The sequence below is a fragment of the Pinus tabuliformis genome, chromosome 4_1 (assembly GCF_031772625.1).
Source record: "Pinus tabuliformis cultivar Carrire ecotype Pingquan chromosome 4_1, CPIR1, whole genome shotgun sequence".
Taxonomy (NCBI): Eukaryota; Viridiplantae; Streptophyta; class Pinopsida; order Pinales; family Pinaceae; genus Pinus; species Pinus tabuliformis.
Genome location: NC_142303.1, coordinates 734,194,577 through 734,221,195, shown reverse-complemented (window position 1 = coordinate 734,221,195; position 26,619 = coordinate 734,194,577). Strand labels below are relative to the sequence as shown.

General features: G+C 31.2%; 1 protein-coding gene across 1 annotated transcript; it reads left to right on the top strand.

Moving 5' to 3' along the window:
- The first annotated feature begins 19,385 nt into the window (after positions 1-19,385).
- LOC149178234 (uncharacterized) lies at positions 19,386-21,228 on the top strand. Its single transcript, XM_089422030.1, has 3 exons — positions 19,386-19,422; positions 19,523-19,726; positions 20,253-21,228. Exons 1-3 carry the CDS (start codon positions 19,386-19,388, stop codon positions 20,903-20,905), a joined length of 894 nt encoding a protein of 297 aa, XP_089278156.1. The 3' UTR covers positions 20,906-21,228.
- Positions 21,229-26,619: the final 5,391 nt, after the last annotated feature.

The following is a 26,619-nucleotide window of genomic DNA, read 5'->3' as shown; positions in this document are numbered from 1 at the left end:
CAACCTTTGAGGCACTTTTCCAAACACTTGGCAACAATGAATTTGAGAGTCTTTTTCAACCTATTCAACTAAAAAAAATCAGAAATTGAAACTTCGAATGTTGGCATCTTAAAACAGGGACTAAACAATATTAGTTTTTCATCAAAAAATCGAAAACATATGCATATAATTGACAACAACAATCTGTAAAACCACTCAGATTTTCGATCTTGATTCTGAAGAGTACTTTTTAGGAATCAGGTGAGTGGTTAAATGGCCTTATGGCGCGGATACCCCCTGTTGTTGAGCAGAAAAGTAACAAAACATTGTAGAGATGTGATTTATTAAAAAAAAAATAATAAAAACATTCCTATTGTCTCATTTATCACTTTGTCAAACACTTAGTGTGAAAACTTCATCTACAACTGTACATGGAGAAAGAAAAAAACTCAAATTTATGATAATATGGTATTGTAGTCAACTCATGGCAACCCGCAATGGACAAAAATTCATTATAAAAAGAACTTTAAACTTTGGCAACACATTATTGTTTAATCCCCCTGCATGTACATTCACAACTACGGCTTCCATTTAAATATCTCATAAACATTCACAAGTAGAAATTTCGAATGAATTTTAAAGTTCTACAACACTTTTAAATTAATAATTAACTAATATTTCAAGAATTCTTATGAACATACCTGGCAATGTATTTATAAAATTTTAAAAAGATGGGAATATGCTCCAGCTCCAATGAGATTGTGCTCCTGCTCCAATATCCTTACCAACTCATTGTGAACCATCTAGTTTTCCTCCCAACCATATCTAGGGAGAACTTCTCCCCTGTAACCCCCAAGCTGTAAGAACTCACAAGCAATACCAAAATATAGCAGTAGCGAGATATCCAAGGCAGGCTGAGCAAGATAAGTTTCCCTTCCTCCCAACACCACTCATTATGAGCTCCACCAGGTAGAGCTACATAGTAATTTAGGTTAAGAATTTCCAAATCATTTTGCAAGAAATTGGGTACTCTCCAAGTCTCTCACTCTCATAATATTTTTCAAATCTCTCCAACTCTTGGTATCATAATGCACCTCCCTCCCCCTAAGTGAGAATACTTTACACAGATATAGGTGGAGAAACAACTTCTTGTCATAAAGGAGGAGTAATATGCATGCATTGTATTCCATTTAGAGGAGTGTAACTCATGCCATTAAGGAGAGGTATGCATGCCTTAGTTAAGGATAGTGTAACTTATGCATTAAAGAGAGCATAAGAGGAATCTTTTATGACATGTCTTTAATGAGTTGAAGAGGAATATGTCATTCTTTGATGAGTGCATAAAATAGAGTGTAATGTATTATTAAAAGAGAGAGATTTACATAGAGCCATGAGAGTCATCAAGGAGAGAGGTGTGAAGTGATTGAGGAGATGAAGGTGACTTGTAATTCTCTTTTAATAATAATATCATAGTCTCATAAAAGATAATAATAATATTAATAATATTGAGGATTAATTTGAGATTGAACGATTAGGATTGATTAATGATAAGTTAAGTGATTTTCCTTCAACTATACTTGATTGCCAATTTATGTAAGGTGATTTACTATTTTTGGAAAGTCATGCTTGAGATGGTAGACATGACTTTCTATTTTTAAAAAGTCACTGTATGATTGTTAGAAAAGAGGTTTTATTAAGGAAATTCATCCCTAAGCTTCCCATGAGTGGTATTTTTCTTCCGGACAATAGAGATTTCGTACCCCTGTTGCGTGCATCTTCGTGCCTTAGTAGATTGAGAACTCTGTGCCCTGATCTACTCTAAAGATCCAAGATTCCACACGTTGATATTTTTAAATATTCATGACTATGCACCCTAAACATTCTATTATAGATACAAGACTCCACGTCATTATCTTTCATGGATTTAAGACTCCACACCCTAATTTCCATGGCTTCTCATCTACTCTTCCTTGAAACTCCATGCTTCACCTTAAGGTATTGATTGTGAGTTCAAACCCATCTAATGGTTCCTTTGTAAGGCCTTGTTCCAAGACCTTCACACATCAATATCTCGTAGGTGAAAGGAATCAATGAATTTCATAATTAACTATTCACATTTTACGAAAGATTGTGCATGACTTCCACAACCATTTTGGTTCTAGAGAAATGACTTCCGTAGCCATTTAAAATTTGAACATATTTGTTTGAAGATAACCACATACCATATCACATCCTGCTCAATACAATATTAAGCATATAAAAATCATAAAAATCATGTATCATGACTTCCACAGTCATTTATAATTTGAGCATCCTTGTTTGAAAATAGCTATATACATGCCGCATCTTTCTCATTACAGGATTAAACATATATAATCATGTAAATCATGTATCATCCATAAATCATAATTAACCATATGTTCCACATAACCATGATCATCCATGGATCTATGTGTCTCAATCCTGAATCAACATCCATGTCATACACATATTGCTAAACTAGGATACCAAAAGAGAAAATGTCGATAATATGTTCTTAACCAAAATCAATTCTTATACACACAACCATAGATATTATCCTAAGCATGCAACAACTAGGTGACCCAAACTAGGTCTATAGCATATAAGCAAGTACATAAGTTTCCAATGCATAGTATTATATCATTATATCAAAATCACCCTCTCTAAGTGTCATCAAAGCTATCTCACCAGGAAGGGACACTACATACTCCCCCTCTTGGGCTAAACTTGGCCTGAAGTTTCTATTCTCCTATCACTAAGGTGTTAACCTTATGTATATGTATTTAATATATGTTTCTTCATTCCAAACCATAGTTTAATGTTTTCTAAATTGGAAGCAACTCCATGAAAACCGAAACATACCATTCTTAATCAAGTAGAAAATATATCCATGCCATATTGGGCATGTTTCTATATAAAATTTCAAATATTTCTATTTCAAAACCAACCATACAATTTATAGTACCATATATAAATACTATTTTATGTAATTGATATGACATCTAATTAAGATATCTATAATATTTTGATATTCTACATGTTCTTTTTCATAGTCTACATGAATCCTACATGTGTCATCTTCTTGGTTCTATAGTACATTGAGCTTGCCAAGCTACAAATAGCTCACACATTGGTTTAAAAAAAAAACAATAATGGGCCATCCCATCTGACAATCAAATTTTCATACAAGAAGCATAAAATCATCCACATACAATTGTCAGTGAAACTATGCAACAAAACATGATGTCATATATAAAACCCACTCTTACTTCTCACTTAATTTATGTCTTCTCAATCCAAGTTTCCCCTTTTCATTCCATAAGACATTCTTGCAATAAAAATCTTTAGGATCTACCTATAGCTTTTACTAAATGCTTAATCTTTAGTAAAAATTGCAATTTTAGGTTTAAGACGCCATTTTTTATTATTTTTTACTTTCTAAACTAACAAGCTAAGGTTACATAGAGTCCTCATTGAACCGCTTTTGTATTATAGACCATTCTTTTAATTCCCATAATCTTCATTATTATTCACTTCTCTTACTTGACAATCAATTATTAATGATTCAGTTAGAAGATATTCATTCCAAAAATAATTAAATATATCTTTTCGAAAGTCTCTTGTAATCAAGAACAACTTTTGTAATTATACGAATACAATATCTATATTATTGAATCTATCTTGATAACTATAAGTCAACTTGTTTTCCCACTATAAAATCACTCGTAATTTCTATTCAATAATTAATCAATCCATTTGGTTTCACGTCTTATTCCTTACTATTAATACATACACAAAAACAAAACAAAAAATTTATGAAAACCATACATTTCTAAAATTATGAAGAATCTTGTTATTTTAAATAAGCTTTAGACTATCATAAAGACATTTCTAGCCTAAGGATCATTTTTTTTTTTAATACCTCTCAAAGGATTATAACCTTTCACACGATTACTAACTACTCATAGAACTATACATCCAAGAACAAAAGTCGTAAATCCTTCAATCTCCTCCATTCCACATATAATACAATCATCTTAGGCTTCTAAAACATGCAAGAATTCCAATTCATCAAAATGCGATCTCACTCTCCTTCAATTTCTCCCTCCAAAAATATCACTTCTTGTAAAACAAGAACTCAACTAAGCTTTTCATTAATCACATACCTTTTTCTTTAAGTTCAAATAAAATAGAGTTCGCACCACATAGAATTTTTATCTTCTAGACATGTTATTCTCTTAACAATTTACAAGTTAATCAAATTCCAAGAAAGCAGTTCATCAAGTTCATAAACAATATGAATTTTGACTCGAAAACCTAACTAGCAATAGTTTAGAGAAGTTCATGAGTTAAATCCTCATAATTTCTCTAATTAATTTCGTTAAAAAGAATTCAACCAATATTCAACTAACAAAATAAAGAAAGATACTATTATGTCTTTCCTATACATAAATTGTCTTGACCCAATAGAAAGCATATTTCATCGACTTATCACAATAATATTTTTCTACATTTCAATCATTTGAAACTCATTTTAATTCTACCTAAATCCAAAATATAAAAAATAATTAAAATACTAGAGGATAGATACCTAGTTCACACTTGACTCCATATATCAAAATCAATTATTCCAAACATTCTAAACCACCTAATGGTGTTTAGTATACCAATCTTAGTATCTTCATTTGTAATAAAAATAAAATAATGGATTGAAATCTCAAGCAAAGTCGTGTTATGAATCTCTACCATTTAACTTTAATTAAACATAATCAATCCTCCTTAATCATGTCTGAGATTTCATCAAAATATTTTTGTTCATTCTAACCAGAAGAATTACTTAGCTCATAGATATATGTTAGTATGGATTCCACACCCATACCTTACCTCATTACTTAGCTCATAGATATATGTTAGTATGGATTCCACACCCATACATTTGCTCATAGATATATGCTAGTATGGATTCCACACCCATACATCAACTCATATATATATATATATATATATATATATATATGCTAGTATGGATTCGACACCAATACATAAGTTAGCTAAAACATAACCTTCAAGTGTTCCTTCAAATGGCTTCCACAACCCTTCATGCACTAGTCTTTTAAGCCTCTTGTTTATTAGGAATGTCATACCTCAATCTAGTATTTGAGTAATTTCAAGTTATTTGATGCATAAAGTCAACCCAAATTACACAAATTCATGTCAAAGAAATCATAGGAATTCTATTTTTACTCATTAAGAATGTATTCCCAAATCATATTTTAACACATCAAATTAATGCACATACATTACTATGGAATCTTCATTCACAATTAAAAGTGACATCCTTCCAGTTAGCTTATGTTAAGTTTCCATTAGTGTAGGTAATAAAAGAGTCAAAATTAACATGATGAACTCAATCATCATGTTAATTGAATATTGGTCTTACACTTGACACACATTCCCAAAGAATACACACCAATGCCATCATGATATAGTTTAGATTAGGCTAATATGTTTCTTGGTAGATACAATTTCAACTAGTAGAGATGGGTAGTAGGCCCATACCACATTGAAAATGATGCATTAAACATATATGCAACCATGCATCCATGCCACATATCTAACTCACCCATTGAAAATCAAACCATTCACATGCTTGGGTTTAACCCCAACTTCTCAAGCACATCGTTTCCCTACATGTCTTTAAGTCCTTTATCATATTTCTTATAATTTGTCTTAACAAAATTATAAAGGAATATAAGTAGCCGTTCTTTTTCTTTCACTTGTTTCTAAATGACATAATAATAATAATAATATCCTTTATGCAACCAATGTGGTTCCAAGTCAACATACACAATAATTCAACATGCATGCAAAATAACCATTCATGCATCAACCTACAAGTAAGCATGTTGGCCCATTAGGCCCTAGTGTTTTAACTTGGCTCTAATACCATATGTAAGATCCCACCTTACCAACCATCAATATTATAGAGAAGTAAAGGTCACATTGAATACTATTACTCAATTTTGATTTTTATTTTATTTTTGTTTTACTCATAATATGACTAACTTAGCTATCATGTAATCATGTTCCTTCAACTATTTAAATGTAAGAATATAACATAAGAAGTTAGGGATAGCTTTCCCTTAAGACAAATTACAAAAAAAATTCCTCTCAAGTTTAAAAGATCATAACATGTGCTCTTTTCATACTTATACATGGGCTTTAAGTAAGAGTGGAAATAAATTCTACCATAATTCCATGTGTGAACATTAAGCTAGATCAACTTATTTGATTTCCTAGATTATGCTAAATAAGATTCATTTATTGACTCTTGATATCATAACCACAAAAGTATTATACATCTTTTACAAAAATCACATATAAGTGTATGAGTATTAACCTACCTATAGCAAGGTAACTAAGGGAAGAATATGTCTCTCTTCATTAATAAATCTAATAATATGATATGTTTATGAAATAGAATCACGAAATATATTTGACCCAACAACATTTCCAAATTCATCAATTACAATTCCCATCCCAATTATTAAGGCAATGTTGTAATCATGAGAATTATATAATAAATGTTGAAACAAAAGCAACTACTGTTACTAATTTAGAAGCATGTTATTCTTCAAAAAGTGTCTTGTAAAATAATGAAACTACAAAAATTGGGCACAAGTAGTTGTTTTCTACAGTCATTGAAGCAAAAGAATGCACCCATGAACACATGCAGCTCAGAAAAAACTTATTATGCTCACTTGCACAAAATACTACAGAAAGTCACTATAAAATTGTTTCCAAAAACCTTCTTTTTTTTTATGAAAGATTTAGATAATAAAAGTAAACAATCCTATTCTCTATTCACACTTCAACAAATTATTAAATTAATTTTCACATTCATACCAAAAACTTGTAGACATAAGAGGCTACGTCCATGAAATAGTCTATTCATACATTTCCAGTGCACAAAAACTACAGCCATACATGTCTTTTGACAAACACTTTGCATGGTGGTAAGTAAGACTTTTACTCTAACAATTTATATGCACAAAAACTATAGCCATTCATGTCTTTTGACAAATACTTTGCATGACGGTAAGTAGGACTTTTACTCTAACAATTTATATGCACAAAAACTACAGCCATTCATGTCTTTTGACAAACACTTTGAAAACATGCAATCTACAACGATTGAGACATTTTGACAAACACTTTGCAAGCATGAAATCTACAACCATTGAGGCATTTTTCCAAACACTTGGCAACAATGAATTTGAGATTCTTCTTCAACCTATTCAACTCATAAAATTTAGAAATGGAAACTTCAAATGTTGGCATCTTAAAACAGGAACTAAACAATCTTAGTTTTTCATCAAAAACTCGCAAACATATACCTATAATTGACAACAACAATCTATAAAACCGCCTAGATTTTCAATATGGGTTATGAAAAGTACTTTTTTGGAATCAAGTGGGGGGCTAAACAGCCATTTGGCACGGATACCCCCTGATGTTCAGCGAAAAAGTAACAGAACGTTCCATATATGTGATTTATTAAAACAACAACAACAAAAACATTCCTATTATCTCATTTATCACTTTGTCAAACACTTAGTGTGCAAACTTCATCTACAATTGTACATGGAGAAAAAAAAACTCAAATTTATGATAATATTGTATTGAATTCAACTCATGGAAACCTGCAATGGACAAAAATTCATTATCAAAAGGACTTAAAACTTTGGCAACACATTATTGTTTTAGCCTCGCTGCATGTACATTCTCAACTACATTGGCCATTCATTATTGGTTAGCTCATAAATAAATATGTAAATATCTCATAAACATTCAAAAGTAACAATTTCCAATGAATTTTAAAGTTCTATAACACTTTTAAATTAATAATAAACTAAAATTTCAAGAATTCTTATGAACATACCTAGCAGTGTATTTTTACAATTCCAAAAAGATGGGAATATGCTCCAGCTCCAATGAGATTGTGCTTCTGCTCCAATATCCTTACCAACTCATTGTGAACCATCTGGTTTTACTCCCAACCATATCGAGGGAGAACTTCTCCCCCTGGAACCCTCGAATTATAAGAGCTCACAAACAGTACCAAAATATAGCAGTAGAGAGATATCCAAGGTGGGCTGAGGAAGATAAGTTTCCCTTCCTCCCAACACCACTCATGGTGAGCTCCACTAGGTAGAGCTATACAGTAATTTAGATTAAGAATTTCCATATCATTTTGAAAGCAATTGGGTACTCTCCAAGTCTCTCAAATCTCTCCAACTCTTGGTATCACAATGCACCTCCCTCCCCCTAAGTGAGAATACATGAGACACATATATATGAGGAGAAACAAATTATTTCCATAAAGGAGGAATAATATGCATGCATTGTCGTCCATTTAGAGGAGTGTAACTCATGCCAGTAAGGAGAGGTATGCATGCCTTAGTTAAGGATAGTGTAACTTATGCATTAAAGAGAGAGTATGACGAATCGTTTATGACATTTCTTTAATGAGTTGAAGAGGAATATGCCATTCTTTGATGAATGCATAAAATAGAGTGTAATTTATTATTAAAAGAGAGAGATTTACATAGAGCCATGAGAGTCATCAAGGAGAGAGGTGTGAAGTGATTCAAGAGATGAAGGTGACTTGTAATTCTCTTTTAATAATAATATCATAGTCTCATAAAAGATAATATTAATATTAATAATATTGAGGATTAATTTCAGATTGAACGATTAGGATTGATTAATGATAAGTTAAGTGATTTTCCTTCAACTATACTTGATTGCCAATTTATGTAAGATGATTTACTATTTTTGGAAAGTCATGCTTGAGATGATAGACATGAATATCTATTTTTAGAAAATCATTCTAGGATTGTTAGAAAAGAGGTTTTATTAAGGAAATTCATCCTTGAGCTTCCCATGAGTGGTGTTTTTCTTTCAAAGAATAGGGATTCCGTACTGCTATTTTATGCATCTTCGTGCCTTAGGAGATTGAGGACTCTACGTCGTGATCTACTCTAAAGATCCAAGATTCCACACCTTGATCTTTTTAAATATTCAGGACTCTATGCCCTAAACATTTTATTATAGATACAAGACTCCACATCTTTATATTTCATGGATTTAGGACTCCATGCCATAATTTCCATGGCTTCTCATCTAATCTTCTTTGAAACTCCATGCTTTAACTTAAGGTACTGATTGTGAGGTCATACCCATATGATGCTTTGTTGGTAAGGCCTTGTTCCAAGACCTGCACACATCATGATGTCATAGATCAAAGGAATCAATGAATTTCATAATTAACTTATTCGCATTTTACCAAAGATTATGCATGACTTCCACAATCATTTTGGTTCTAGAGAAATGACTTCTGCGGCCATTTAAAATTTGAACATCCTTGTTTGAAAATAACCACGTTCCATATCAAGTCATGCTCAATAGAAGATTAAGCATATAAAGTCATAAAAATCATGTATCATGACGTCCATAATCATTTATAATTTGAGCATCCTTGTTTGCAAATAACTATGTACCTACCACATCATTCTCATTGCAAGATTAAACATATATAATCATATAAATCATGTATCATCCATAAATCATAATTAACCATATGTTCCACAAAGCCATGATCATCCATGGATCTATGGGTCTCAATCTTGAATCAACATCCATGTCATACACATATTGCCAAACTAAGATACCAAAAGAGGAAACATCGATAATATGTTCTTAACCAAAATCAATTCTTATACACACAACCATAGATATTATCCTAAGCACACAACAACTAGGTGACCCAAACTAGTTCTATAGCATATAAGCATGTACATAAGTTTCTCACGCATATTATTATATCATTATATCAAAACCACCCTCTCTAAGTGTCATCACAGCTATCTCACCAAGAAGGGACACTAAAGTAAATTATTATTTTTTATTTTTGTTTATTAATATATTTATTGACAATTGCAAAATAAAAACCCTCATTAATTATTATGTCACTATAGTGACATATAGCGACCAGTTGGAGCTAGGGTTCCTATCATATTGTTAAGATTTCTTTGGTTTTATAAGGTTTACTTTGGTTTTGATGGCAGAATTTTGGGCCGCCATCATTACACCGCCACATCCTAACTTCAGTAATTGAGCGAAGATGGCAGCAAGGCTTGTGCAGGTCGAACCGCTTGAAGGTTATTGTACGAGACGACATCAAAGTTTGTGTTTGATTGTGCAAGCTTGTACAAGACATAGCCGATGTTAATTATGTTTGATATTTGGTTGAATTTATTGTTGATTTACAGGGTTAATGTATAGTATGCCTGGGAAGAATTCTTATTTTTCATTTAACCTATTGATATCTAGTATCCATTCCTCCATTAAACCAAGCTCCATTATTCAACAATTTATATTCAGTATCCTATTTCCAGTTGTTATGATGTTTTCAGCTACTGTAGTGTTCTCTCTGGTAAGAGCTTGGCTATATAAGAACTTGAATTCAAATTCATTGTTTGGATTTTGCTAGAAATTGATTTCTTGTGTCGTATATGTTGTGTTTTTTGGAATTATTCTTTGCTTGAGCTTGGATTTGTGAGCTTGTTGCAACTTTATTCGAGTTAGGTTTTGGATATTTCAGTTTATTAAAACTTTCTGTGAATTGGGATTTCATTATTTCATGAAATGCATCATTTTAGAAATGTTTCAATGGTTTTCTTTGGCTCAAGCGTCAGAGGAACACTTTTCCTTGGTTCTGTAGGGTTCTGGGGTGGAGGAATGCTCTTTGTCGATTCTAAGGTTAGACGTTTCCTGTGAACATTTGGTTAGTAGCTTTCCTATTTTTACAAGTCGTTCCTAAATCTTCGTAGGTATTCGACCCTTCTCATACTTGATGCCATATAAATTACTTCCTTATTCCTATTTGTTTACAGTGAAAATAGTAATTTCATTTTCGATTTATTTTTCGAGTGATGGGGACTCTTCGGGTGTCATGGAGGGAAGTTTTATTTTGTCGTATGGGGATTTTGTTTGTTTTTGGAAACACACGTAGGGAATTTTGATTGAGTTTGGTAGTGTTTTTTCAGGCTCAGGTGATGGAGGAGGGCCTTCTTCTAATCAGTGTGGTGATGTTCAACCACCGACTCCCCCAAATCCTCTCTAAATGGCCACACAATATGTGCCTTTTTTTAGTGAACGTGTTGAAGTTTTGTTATCCTCAACACCATTCCCTCCTCAAATGGAACAGAAACCACCAAAGGCTCCTCTTGTTCTAACTAAACATCCTCGAGAACATCGAGTTGGTAGAACTATTAAGTTAGTTTGCAATCACTTCAGAGTAGGCTTTTCAAATATTGAGCTGATCATTAGTGTCATGTAGTTGCAAGGGCTATTTTCTCTCTTCCTTTAAGTATTACAGGGATAAGGTTCCCCATTTGTTTTTTCAACTCTCTATATCAACTAGTTCTAAATCAGTGGAAATGTTAAGACAATGTGTTTCCAAATGAGTGAGGAGTTGAAAGTTCTTTTTTGTATCTGAATGCAATAATAAAAATATATGGTGACAAATTACTTGTCTTTTATGGTTCAAGCTCGGACACCTTGTCCTTGCAAGTGTCTCTAAATGTTTTTCATAAGGAGAGATTTTGAGAATATAATAGATTTATTTTGTGTCCAACCACCTTAGCATTTTGGGATAGAGGGCTTTTTCCAGGACTCCAATGCCATACCTTTTTTTAACTTATGCTTGAATTAATGAAATTATACTCTAAATGTTTTCCATTAGGGGGGATTCTGAGAAAAGAAACAATTTATTTAGGCTTCTGTCATCTTAAAATTTTGGAATAGTGAGCCTTTTCGAGGATTCCAATGCCATTCCTTTCTTTTCCTCATGCCTTTACTTTTCATTCTGGGTCTATAACTATAAATCAATTAACTTATTTTTTCAACAAAATTATTTCTTTTCTGCAACCTCTACACTAAAATTCCATTACTTGGAAAATGTTATTTTGTATCCCGATTCACTGAAGAATTTTTCTCATCAAAAATATTTCTTCTTCTGCAACCCCTACAACAAACATCCTTTAACTGTTATTTCGAATTTAGCTTAACATTGTTGAATGCTTGCCTTATCCTCCTCACATAACAAAAACCATTAAAAATAGTCTTACAATGATCATATTTTCTTGTTTCATAAGTGTTTGTAGAAGCATAGACATTTATATGCTCTATAAGTAAAAAATCATCCACTCAACAAAATCTATTGATGAGATATTGTGTGAAAATGATCTGAGCCTTGTCGTTCAAAATAAATTAAATTCAACTAGACTTGGATGGCCTCGAGGATAGAACTTAACAATGGCCAATTGTGCATCCTAGGAGAACCACCTATTGCATGGAGTGTTTAATTTTTTCTCTATTTTGACATTGAGCCATTGCCAATTAAATTTGAGGTATACATTGGCCTTTACTCAAAAACCAAGGTATTTGAAGATTGTGACTAAGGTTGTTATAGGGAAGTGCAAGGCGTCATTGATGTATTGTTTCTTTGCATTTGAGAGACCATATATTTCGAGGATTTTATCATAATGCTCATGATTTGGCAAATGAGATCAATGCTCATGGTTGAATTTTTGAATGTCTTAATCTTTTCTAGTCACTGATTTTAGTTGGGATTAATCTGTTATATGGATGCTTCAAATTTTCATATTGTTGCCTTAGATTCTTCCCATTGCAGTATTTGCAATGTGTTTTCTTTCATATTATAAAAATTGGGTGCTAATTTTCCAAATTATGTATCTTAGGAGTTTAAGGTTTAAGGCCCCATGAGGCGTGGGATGCACGAATATTTTTGTGGATTTTTTCTGTGTTGTCCATTTTACTGTGTTGATGGTTTGCAAAGCCAAACCAACAAGAAATTTGGTTTTACTGTTACAGTAAGTGCTCCATTACTTGTTGCAAGGATTTTTACATATTACAATCGTAGTCATGCTAAGAGAAGGCAAGATGACAAAAATTAAATCTTCTAGTTCCAAATATCCAATTTAAATGCTTGTAATTAAGGCAAGTTGTTGAATAAATTACCAATAGTAAAATAACTATTGTACCCTATGGCTATTAGCAGGTCAACTTCTACATTGAACCCAAGCAACTTTTCAACTTTTTCCTAAAACCACGAAAAAATATTTATTTATACAAAGATGTCAACACCGGCATGTCCTTATCCAATATATACTCTGTTTACCATTATTCAAATTTAACACTCATTCTTTCCCTAGTATTGAGAGTCTATTTCTTAGGGATTATCAAGACCATCTAGACCTACAACAAGGTCTACAGGGCTTGCAACATTGAACTCTTCTTCCTCCACTGGAAGGTTGGCAGGTCCCCACTAGCCAACTTAATTGTATCTATTGGTCACCTTGAAAATTGAGGGGTTCCATGTTCCATGCACATGTCTTTTATTCTGTATGCTTGTTTAATTATATTTTTTAAAATAATTATTTCTATTTTTTTTTAGAATGAAAATTATCTAACAAAGAAATACAAATATTTTTGTTCATCCTTATTTTTGAGTAGATTTGAATTTTGTATATAACATACAAATACATTCATATTTTCATTCATAAAACCTTACCCTATTAAGAACTTTACAACAAGAGATTTTTCTCTTATAAATAGTAAATAAAGTGGGAGGTTTAATTATATATCAAAATAACCTTATTGTATTATAATAAATATGTATTTAAAATAACAATTATATATATATATATATATATATATATATATATATATATATATAATTTCAATTATATAAATGTATTGTATTTATCTTTAAAGATATATCTTAAAAGTATTTGTATATTTAAAGATAAATATAATACATTTATATAATTGGAGTAAGATTTAATTAATTTTAAAATTCGAACTAAAATTTGAGAGAACATTTGAACAATCTCTAGGAAACAAAAGCCAACTCTACTCTAATAATGTATTAATTAACTTCAATATGCTCTCTCAATGCTTACATTACAAAGAATAATACTAAAATTTAAAAAAAAAAAAACCCAAGGGTTAGCTCAGTTGGTCAAAATTAGTGCCTCGCCATTGGGAGGTCATAGGGTCCAATCTCCCCAAAGCCCTTGGGGTCAGGTCTTGCTAGTGGGCCGCGGGTTAGATTCCCTTCGAGGTCAACTAGCCTAGATTTTTATGTGGACATAGCACCACCCGTCGACCAGGGTGTCCATGAACCACAGCCTAGAAAAAAAAAAAAAATGGACTTTGATTGTTTGGACTGGCGTTCATCAACATTTCTACCCACTTTCCAATCTGATAGACCGCAATATTTCTCCACGATCAAATTTGAGCTACCATTTGATTCATGTAAGATACAATTTATTTTTACCATCATTGATGTATTTATGAGACTGGTGATTCTAACATACTTTCATTTGTCACTTTACAGAGAAACAATCTCAATATTCAATTATTTTATGGACAAACATCTGTCTATTGATTTACATTTTTCTTTGTATTCACTAATTGTCTATGGCAGCAGACTTGATATTGAATGTACCACTAATCAATCTTACAAAGTGCCATGTTTTGCAGAAGTTCATTAACACACAAGGATTAAAAATTATAGTGAGCAAATTTTCATTCTTTTGTTTGTTAGCTCTAAGAACAACAAGTTGCAATATATTGTAGACATGATCAAGGTAGTGGCATGTTCTCTTACATCAAGAACCATCGACTTGAACTATGATACTTTGTTCTATGATTGGTTCTTGATTTTCAAACCACAATTAATATTGATACAAAACAAATTCAAAAAATTATCTACTAATTAATATAGCTTATTTTTCCTTGAACATGCTTTCATAGTCCAAATTTAAATCCTCCATATCTTTCATTGCTACCCATTTTCTATTATTGGTTCTTCATTTTACAAACCATGAATAATGTTGATACATAACAATTTCAAAAAAAATATCTACTAATTAATATAGCTTCTCTTTCCCTAAACATGCTTTCATAGTTCAAATTTAAAGCCTCCATGTTTTCCATCACTACCCCTTTCATGATAACACTACAAGGAATGAATTTTTAGACAATTTGTCAAAGAAAAGGATTATGAATGGATTTCAAATCACAGTAGAAATATTAATGGTTCATAATTGAATTTTCAATTTTCACACCAAGTTCTTGAAAAGACATGACATGAAAAAAAGTCAGGAAACCAAATGCAAGTAAACCATTATGAATTATAACATAAGAAGATGAGTGAAGTATTGCCCAGTGGATTAATTTAAGAACCTAGTGCCACATCTCCATAATCCCATTTCATGTTAGAAATAGTCAGATGTTACTAAGATGATAACACCAAAGATAAGAGAGACTATGTAATCAATAGCCAACTTAATGAAAAATTTTACATGCAAACATCTTACATCTAACCTATCCAAAACCACTCGAAATGAGGTCTGCCCACTACTTCATGCCACAATTCTATAATTTGACTTCCTCCTTCATGCCACTCTATCAACAATTTTTAATCTTGAATGATGCCATTGTGCTCCAAACTCTGGTGACGATGCTTTCTCAATTGGTAGCCTTCGATTGCACAAACCAGGGTTCTCCACATGCAGGTTTCATCGATTATAACGCCTTCATAACCTCGACTTATTCCCCTTCCAATACATGTTTCCTACATCTCCTTCACCCATACTATGATTCAATGAAGGCAATAGTGTTTCCTCCCCCCTCTTAAACATGTAAATATGAGTTCATTTTTCACGTAACAACTACACAAGTACATAAAAAACTATATTCTCACATTAGAATTCACTAAAACAAAAGCAATAATCTACACTAATATACTTGAACTGTACAACAAATTAAATCTCACATTTTTGTAGGCCCTCCCATGAGGGAGTTACACCTAGAGATAAAAGATCTGACATAAAAAATAAAAATAAAAAAAAATCACACCATAAAAACTATTCATATATTAAAAAACAAATACAATACCTTTATATAGTTGGAATAACATCCAACTAATTCCAAAATTAAAGATAAAGGATAAAACAATATTTCAACAAACCCAAACTAAATCTACTAATGTAAATGTTTATTCTAACACTTATTAGATATAAACATTTTGAAATCAAATTTCACAATTTTAAAATTTATAATAATATTTTAAAAAACTTAAATTAATTTATTACTAATAAAAAATATTTAAAACTAACATTATTATAATTAAAATTAAAATTCACAGTTTTAAAAATCAATATTTATTTACTTTACTTTACTTTATTTTATTTTTTTAATTTTATAAAATTTATTTTCTTAAATTTTATTAATTTTTTTTCCATTTAATAATGCATTTTAGCATCTAATCCTTCCATAAAGATAAGATAATTTTTAGGTCTAAATTGTATAACAACAAAATTTGATATAAATTCAATATATTATTTGTGCAAATTAAATTTAAATAAAATAAATAATAATTATTTTTCTTAACCAATTTAAAAAATTGAAATATAATATTTTATTATTATATATTTAAAAAAAAAAATTAACAACTAACTATAAATTATAACTCACTCATTCATTTTAACTCACTCTAGGAAGTGTATAAAGGAAACAATATTATAAAAAATTTGGAATTCTTAAAAAAAAATTAAGAATTAAAATAGAGTTATTCTAAATTATATATATATATATATAACATTGACATCAACATACAAATTGTACTTACTCTCTTAAAATATATTGAATTAAATTTAAACCTGAATATTTTTTCCCCTGTTTGTCATCCGATTTTTTTTTTCCTCGATGCGTGAGGAATTGTGCTATTATTAAAGATGAGTGGAAAATTAATATATATTTTTGGTGGGATACATGATTTATTTTGAATTGTATTATTATTAATAATATATATCTATTTTATGTACATATCTAGCATATTTAGAAAAGGATCAAATATTTTTAAGTGTAAATTTAAGGGATTAAATAATTTTAAGTGTAATTTTTTTAAACTGTAAAATTTGAAAGCAAAGTTGCATTCTTTTCTTTTTTGATAAATTTTAATGAATATATAAAAACCCTTTTTATATGTAATGTATAATTTTTCATTGTTTAAAGTGTATTTTTGATTGTTATATAGAATACATAATTTAAACTTGCAACTTCAAAAAATCTCCATTGGATTTTAGAGAAAAATAACAAAAAAAATATATACCTATCAAAGAACAAAAATGTAAAATAGTGAGACTACTTTAATAATTTTAACTATAAACAAAAATTAATTTGATATATTTTGAATAACATGTGGATTGAAACATTTTATCTATGAAATACATTGTCCACATTGATTTTTGTTATTAATATATTTTGAAGTATAATTCATTAAAATATTTTATTGATGGCCCATATTGATTTTTTTATTTATTATGATGATATGTTTAAATGTAACATATTAGTTTTATAAAGAATTGAATGAATTAGACATTTCCCTTATATTATTTTTATGAAGAAGTAATTATGTTTTTTTTTTTTTTTTTGAAGTTGGTGTCTATAATGCTTTTGATTAAAACTAAATAAACACGCAAATTCATTTTTTTTTGTTATAGTTGATGTTGTTTTTCTATTTAGAAAATATTTTATTTTTATTTTAAGATGGATATGATTCAACTCTACATTGGGTACACACTGAGTCACAAATGACCTTCATATTAGGCTTTAGAATGCTACTTGTCGGAGCAATAACAAGATATTTATTTCCTAATGAATCATCATAAATATAAGAATGGAGTACCTTTAATTTTTCGTTTTTAGCTTTCTTCTATTTTTATGTGTTTTTTTTTGGGTTATGATTGAGATTTTTTACTATTTGAAACAAAAGAATGATTTATCTTTAAAAAAAATTATGAGAAGTTTAAATTGTTTCATAATTATATCTACAAATTCTTGCCAAAATTCTTGTTTAACGTAAATTGTTAAAATTGGTGATCTATTAATAGATTAGATTTAAAAATTAAGAGATAAAAAAATCAAATATTTGGGCTTGGGTGGTTCCACCCGTTATCATCGGTTAAAGTATTTTGTAAAACATGAGAGTCAAAGTTGAAATTTCCATGAGCCAAACGAACCAGCGATAGGAAATCAAATATTTATTAAATTTATTAAATAGTTACATTGACGAATATTATCTCAATTAATTTTTTTTTTTAATACAAATATAGTGATATTTATTTTGAAATATGATTTCTTGAATCTAATTTAATTATTAATAATTATTAGGTGGATAACATAGATTTAATCAAATATTCTTAGTAATATAGATAAATCATAGATTGAGATTTATCTCCAGAATAGTTTTGTCTTTTTGACTTTTTAAATAAATTGATTAATTAAAAAATATTATACAAATAAATGTTATATCAAATAAACTTTATTGCAATACTATGGGTCAATACCATAGTTTACTAATACCACATGACCAAAAACCCATTATTATTATTCACATGAGACATGTTGATATGACATTTTATTTAATTAATCAATTTAATTAAAATAAACAAACATATACATATTTTGAAAATAAATTTCAATTTTTTATTTATTCTTAAATAATCTATAGAAATTAAATTCCTACTCTCACCCTAATAATTACAGATAACCAAAATAAAATTTTGAAAATTATAATTCCAAAATAAAGATGTCTGAGAATAACTTAGAAAAAAAGGAGAGCGAACAAGCGCGAAGCGGCAGTAAACTATACGAAGTACAGTTTTGGAACCAATTTAAAAAGCTGGACGTGAAGTTGGGCAAGTATCAGTCAAATATTGAAAAAGCATACTTAAACCAGTCTTACAAGTTTCCTCATCAAGAAACTATCCCTAGTATCCAAAAACAAAGATTCGAACCAGAAGGCTTACAACTGTCATTACATTTTTCTTTCCACGTGACGGGAAAAAAACTCACAACATCAAAGATTTGCGGGACTCAGGAGGCTTGATCGTACGTATAGTTGAATATTTTACTTTAATAACTTTAATATTTGTAGAAATAATTGAAAATAGAGGAGGATTCAACAAACTCGGAACGTAGGTTGAATTGATTTGCATGGAAAGACGCTAATTCCCATGACCCTAAGACCGTCAAACGGTTTTCCCTCCCATATCAGAGGAACCTGCTTACTAGAAGAGGTGTCCACCGATACGCATCTGAATGTCCTTTTTCGGGTCGAACAGCGCGGCGGTAATTGAGGATTGCCCGGCCCCACGAACCCGTCAATCACGCCATGGAAAACTGAAACCTCAGCTCATTAAATATTCTCTTGCAAGCAAACCTTCATGACTCGCAGTGTATTCACAGATTTGCAGACTCGCGGTACTGTCTTCATCTGTCAATTGTTTCTCCATGTTATGAGAAAGTGAATGAATGTATAATTTTTTTGATACTGCTGTCTGTGCTTGTATGCTTCTGTCAGATATTCATATAATCATGAGGATGAGCTGCAATGGCTGCCGAGTCTTGCGGAAGGGTTGCAGCGAATTCTGTGTTCTCAGGCCCTGCCTTCACTGGATAAGGACAGCAGAGTCGCAAGAGTACGCCACTATTTTCTTAGCCAAGTTTTATGGACGCGCTGGTCTGATGAATCTCATAACTAGGGCTCCCGAGCAATTGAGGCCTGGTAATGTAATATTTGCACGATTTTATCTTATTGTAAACTGTGTATTTTTTCCTGATTCGAATACACCAGATCTAAAAATCCAAGTCGAACATGGACTTTGAGGTCGTAGAGGTTTTCTTTACCATTTATAGAAAGTCTTTTCTGATTCGAAAAAAAAAAATAGTGGCTTGAGATTGAGAAACCAATTTAAACTGGGACCTGATTTGCAGCAACAGACTGCATAGCTATGCTCACAAAACCATTTTAACACATGTTTCACTTGTAGCTCTAGGTTGCGTATTTCCGTTTTGCATATAATCATACATCAGCCCATCTCTTAATTTCGTATGCATCTCTCGAATTTCCAAAATGCACAGTAGAACAATGGACTTGTGCGAATTATTATGTTCCCGGCATTTTATAACCTCGGTATATTTTTGCGTCACAATTTTTATAAATCTCACCAATTTATTAAAGAAGTTACCGGCAGATATCAAGAAATAGCCGTGACAATCAATAAAAGTAGTTTGTGTGGTGGGTGCTGCAGATATATTCAAGTCTCTTTTATCCGATGCATGCGGCAGGATGGTTAATCCCATATATGGATCACTCGGCCTTTCGCTTTCCGGGAACTGGACAGAATGCCAGGCGGCCGTAGACAGCATCCTGCAGGGATCGTTCCTTGCGTCTACGAGACGCAATTTCGTGTCTCCCAATCCTAGGATTATGTTGCCTATGAAAGGGATGGCTGGCCGCGAGCACCACAAAGCAATGAAGGGTAGAGGCATAGACAGATTCAAGGGCTTCTGCGCTGAAAAACCTAAGCATAAGGAACGCGAAAATGCACTGATTTGCAATCATTATGGTTCAAGCAGAAGATCTAATGACCAGGACAGTGTAAAAGAGACGTTACAGGATTTAGTAAATTGTCAGATTAATGGTGAGTACGTACAGAGATATTCAACGTTTCTATTGGGGCAGGAAAAGGACGAATTCCTTGCTGCTCAACCACAGATGGGATGCCACCCCGATCTGCTCTGTTGCGTCAAATCTAGTCAAGCCGAAACTCCAGCATGCGATGCCGTGGACCTAGAGCTTACGCTTGGCTCTCAAAGATCGCTCTCTTCTCCTCGTTGTCGTAAAATATCAGATGTTGACAACCGTTGGACAGAGGCCATGGTGGAGACTTATCTCCCATAAAAATTCTGATTACTAGTGCGGCCAAAAAGGAATTGCAGATACCCAGCCCTTTTGAGTATCACTATATCTACGTAATAAAGGTTAAACTATTGTAGACAGGCAAAACTAGCATCTGACAGACTTCCGAAGTCATACTTAATCCTGCTTTTACTGCGTCGAAAAGGAATTGGAGATACTCAACTCTTCTGAGTATCACTATATCTATGAAATAAGTGTAAAACTATTATAGACTCGCAGAACTAGCATCTGACAGACTTCCGAAGTCATAACTGTTTTCGGTGAAATTGTAAATGAGGATTTGTAAATCACGTGAAAAATGGTCCCATGTTTACCGAAAAGTTGTTGTTCACATCTACAATCAAACTATGCTTTTATTAATCTTGCAAAAAGTTCGAATAAATAAATAAATTATAAATAAATTTAATATATTCCGTTAATGTATTTTTCCATTTAAATTTAGCTTAAAATTATTAGATAAATAAGAGAGAGAATATTTTTAGTATTAATTTTGATATAGGGAAGATAGTTAGGGGTAATACTTATGTTCAAGGTAGTTATGTTTAGTAAGCGTTTCAATTTAATGAAAAATTTATTAGGTTAAATTGAAAAGCTAAATTAAAATAAATTCAATTCAATTTTTAATACATATTTATTGTTGTATTATTATATTTTTTTTATTACATATTTTTTAATTTATTATTGTGTTTATTTTTAATCACCTATCCATATAAAAATTGAAAAAATATTTGTATTTCTAGAAGTTTGATATATATATATATATGTGTATATGAATACATATATATATGAATACATAAATAGATTTAGCCACTTAAAAATCTTAATGAACACTTGATTGTGTAGACTATATAGCTTAAATTTACAACTATAACAAATCTTTTGTACATCTTATACAAAACTAACCAAAATATATATTTAAAAAATGTCAAAATGTAAAAAAAGAAAAACAATTTTGAAACTTTTTTTAAAGTCATATATGACATATCATAGTTGAGATTGAAACATTTTACATAATATGAGTGTTGAGATATTTTAGTTATGAACCTTGTTTATATTATTTATTTTTGTTATTAATATATTTTAATTACATCAATATAACTGAAACATTTTACTTAATATAAACATTGAAATATTTAATTTATTGGGTTAACATTAATTAATTACTTTGTTATTAAACTATTTTTATGTAGATCTCAATATTACCTAATTAGGTATATTGAAATGTTTTATGTGTAAGAATTGTATATTATTAATATTTTTTAATGTGACATATTTATATTATATTAAGAGTAGAATGGATTATATATCATTGTTTTTGTTGCCTTCATTACAAAGTAATTGGATTTTTTACTTTCAATTACTTCCTCATTTTATACATTAAAATGTTTTATCATAATTATCTCACACACACATATATAAAAGATTGATATTGAAATAAATTAGTTAACATAGATATTTGAGCAATATATAAGTTTTAAAATGAAATATTTTCAAGCAGTATAAAAATTATGTATCTTCCTCACACTTAAAAATATAGTAATATAGTTCCAGGGTAGCTCAATTGGTAATCCAAGATATGTGATATCTTTGAAACTCTAGAGACCGAGGTTTAAATGGGGTAGCTCAATTGGTAATCGAGATATGTGAAATCGTTGAAACTCTAGAGGCCCAGGTTTAAATCCCCATGTTTGCAACCCGATTTAAGGAGAGGACCATGTTTGCGACCTGATTTAAGGAGAGGAGGACAGACAATAGACTTCATACTTTTACTAGGAGTGATGTTAAGCAGTGCAAGTGAAATAATTTTACCATATCTCTTTCATACTAAATTGTATTATCAATAACTAGTTGAGAGTGAAATATTTTTACCATATCTCCTTCATACTAGGTTATAATATTTTTAATTGCAACTATATAAACATGTATATTCATTTCTTATTTTTTTATTATTGTGCACATATTTTTTTATTAAAAAAAAATATTTTTATTTTATAGTGGAGACTTGTCACCTCCCTATTGGTCATCAAATCACACATCACCCTCATACTGAGTTGTAGAATGTGTCCCTTGAAAGAATTAAATGGCTAGTAAATGTGGTTGGTAAATGTTGATATGCTTCAAAATACTTGACCCATAATACATTTCTCATTACCTAGATTTAAAAAATTCATATAAATTAACTAAGTTGTAACTTTACTTTAAATTATTATTATTAATTATAAAAAAATTAATATATGACTTGCACATGAATACATTTTGAGAAACAGGTAACAATATTCTTATCATCAAAATCTTAACTTGTAAATAGATTTTGTTACATGATTATGGTTTATCAATGCCTCATGCCCAAGATTACATGTGCCAATATGAGATTTTCTTTAAGTTATTAATTTGAGATAAATTAATTGCGCGAGAAGAAATACGTGATTCATTTGTACTCAACCTTGAGTTGACATGTGGACCTTCTCAAATAAATATTCTCTAAATAAAAACAATATCACTTATGATAAAAATAAAAACGAATATACATGTTTGTTAGTTAGATTTTTTATTAATACTAAATGTAATAGGAAAGAGATTTCATAAAAATATTTCTTTTTTACTAGCAATCAAAAATAAAATATTTAGATGTGATTCTATCACATCTCTAGATATAAACATTATTTTAACATAGTAAGAAAAACAAAAAAATAATTGATTTCACACATCTCATTGTATTAATATCCAGGTTATTACATTTCCATGCATGAATTAATGGATTATTGCAATTCCTATGCAGAGTATACATAATGGTACATCTTATTCATTTTTCGTTTGCTGGTAATAATGGTTTGCATAATTCCAATGACACTATAATTTGACTAACGAGTCTTGGATTTTCCCCGAGAGTTGGCAGGAGCAGGGTTCTAGGCTCTTCTGGTTGCCTTCCAGTTGTTCAACACTTTCTCGGGAAGGTCACCCCATCAACCGTATTTCGTGGCTCGACTTTATTGGACGGCGATGAGTGATTTCCTTAATTCCTTTATCCATCCCATCATTGGGCCATTTTGGCATTTCCCTCTCTGTTTCGTATCATGGCTTTAGCGTTTCATACTGTTTCGCTTCTACCTCTTTATGTTGTTGATGAAACTATTCCTGCTCTGTCGTAGCTTCGTCGTGGTTGCTTGTTGGGTGGTCAGTCCACAGAGACGGCCCTGGCGCTTCTGGCTCGAAGAAAATTTGCACAGTCATAACATACCAACCAGGTATTTGGGTTATCTATCTATACTTGGAATTTCATTTTGCAAATGATATTCGTTATATTTTCCATTTTATTTAACTGCGTTCATGGTTTTTGGTTAGGTTTTGCCAGAGGGCTTCTTGCGATAGGAGTTTGATCACTCGGAGTCAAAATCCTACCGCCTCGTGCCAGTCCGCAGGTTTGCAGACTCAATGCTCTGTCCAAGCTCCGGCTAATGTGAAAGGTTATCTTGGAAATTCTTGGAATGAAGAGGTTCAGAGTCTTAAGGGTTTATTGGCTTATCACGCTAGCTTATAGTGTAGTCCTTGGAATGTTCGTAGAGCTTGTGAGCTAGGACCTAAACATTTTCTGAATTCAGTGTATAGATGACTAAGGGAAACATATTTCTTAGTTCTGATCATAAAGCTCTCATTTTTGTTTAAATTAAAGTATTGGGTATGCATCCCAAGATGGGTTGCTAGTTTCCCTTGTAAGTTATGTTGTATTTAAACTTATGGGAGTTATGGAAGGGTGACTTAATATCACCTTCCCTAATTCAACACACAACTTTATTATGTCGAAACTGTTTAAATTAAAGTTCTGGGTATGCATGCCAAGATGGGTTGCTAGTTTCCCTTGTGAGTTATGTTGTATTTAAACTTATGGCAGTTATAGAAGGGTGACTTAATATCAGCTTCCCTAATTCAGCACAAAACTTTATTATGTCGAAACTGTTTAAATTAAAGTTCTTGGTATGCATCCCAAGATGGGTTTCTAGTTTCCCTTGTAAGTCATGTTGTATTTAAACTTATGGCAGTTATGGAAGGGTGACTTAATATCAGCTTCCCTAATTCAACACAGAACTTTATTATGGCGAAACTCAACTCTGTGCCTTGCATGCTTGATAATTACATGTTTATGCATATTTGAAAGGATTCTGTTTAACTTCTCAGCATAGGTCTATATTTTACAGAGTCCTATGAGGTTGTTTTATCCAAGTTGGCTTGTCCTTCTCTGGTATTAAGAGGACATTAACCAATTAACCATTTTCAAGGATTGTGTTTTCCGCCAGATTAATATATATTCATATTTGTGAATTTCGCATTCATATCGTTATGCAGTTGTGGTTTTTAACCACATCTCAACATGAAATTCGTTTTGTACGTTCTCTGATATTTCCTACGGCATAGTCTTATTAGTCTTTTTACCGAGTAGTGCCATACGTATTTGGTTTAAAGTTCTGTTTTTTTGAAATTTCCTTTAATTTCCGAATGAGAAGACTTACTCTCGTATATTTTAATAGTTTATGTTTTTCCCTATTTCTTAAGGTCAATGCATTTCAATTTTTCAGTTTACATTGAACTCAATAAGCCTGTTTACGCTTGTATTTTATAGCTAATGGGTATAAAAGTGTGGAAATCCTACAACATTTATTTCTTTATCTGGAATGCTTGTAAATAATACTGTTATTTTCCTTTCCGGAGCTAAAATATCTTTTGCTTGGAATGTTTTTAAACAGTTTCGTCATTTACTGAGTTTCTTGCTTTCTAATTTATGTTCTTAAAGATTTGTATATTATAAATCTATATTATAAATCCTATGAGATGGATTCCTCTTAAAAGAAAGCTATTACTCTCATTTACAAATCTTACTGTTGTTTCATTAAAAGTTTGCTAATCCTGGCTAGATAGCTAACATGTCAAATAAATATTTCTAATGATAATCTTTGGACTTTACTGAAATAGCACATGTATTCCTTTCAAATAGTATACAAATCTTTATTTGCAATAATATGTTCCATTTTCCAAAGATGTAAATACTTATTTGATTTTTGTAGAAATTATTGTTGTCTGTTTGGATCAAGTTCAACTATAAGTTGCCGAATTTCCTCCCAACCATGAGACTCGCTTTCAGGCCAAAGTCTCCCGCGAGCTGTTACTCACATGCAGGATGCTTTCCTGTAAGACTAACATTCTTAACATGTCTTAACCAACTTAGCTTGAGACTCGTTTTTAGGTCAAAGTCTTCTGCTAGTTGTTACTCACATGCAGCTATAAGTTGCCGAATTTCCTCTCAACCATGAGACTCGCTTTCAGGTCAAAGTCTCCCGCGAGCTGTTACTCACATGCAGGATGCTTTCATGTAAGACTAACATTCTTAACATGTCTTAACCAACTTAGCTTGAGACTCGTTTTTAGGTCAAAGTCTTCTGCTAGTTGTTACTCACATGCAGCTATAAGTTGCCGAATTTCCTCTCAACCATGAGACTCGCTTTCAGGTCAAAGTCTCCCGCGAGCTGTTACTCACATGCAGGATGCTTTCATGTAAGACTAACATTCTTAACATGTCTTAACCAACTTAGCTTGAGACTCGTTTTTAGGTCAAAGTCTTAATCTAGTTGTTACTCACATGCAGGATGCTTTCTTGTAAGACTAATAGTCTTAACATGTCACAACTATCTGGCCTTAACCAAACT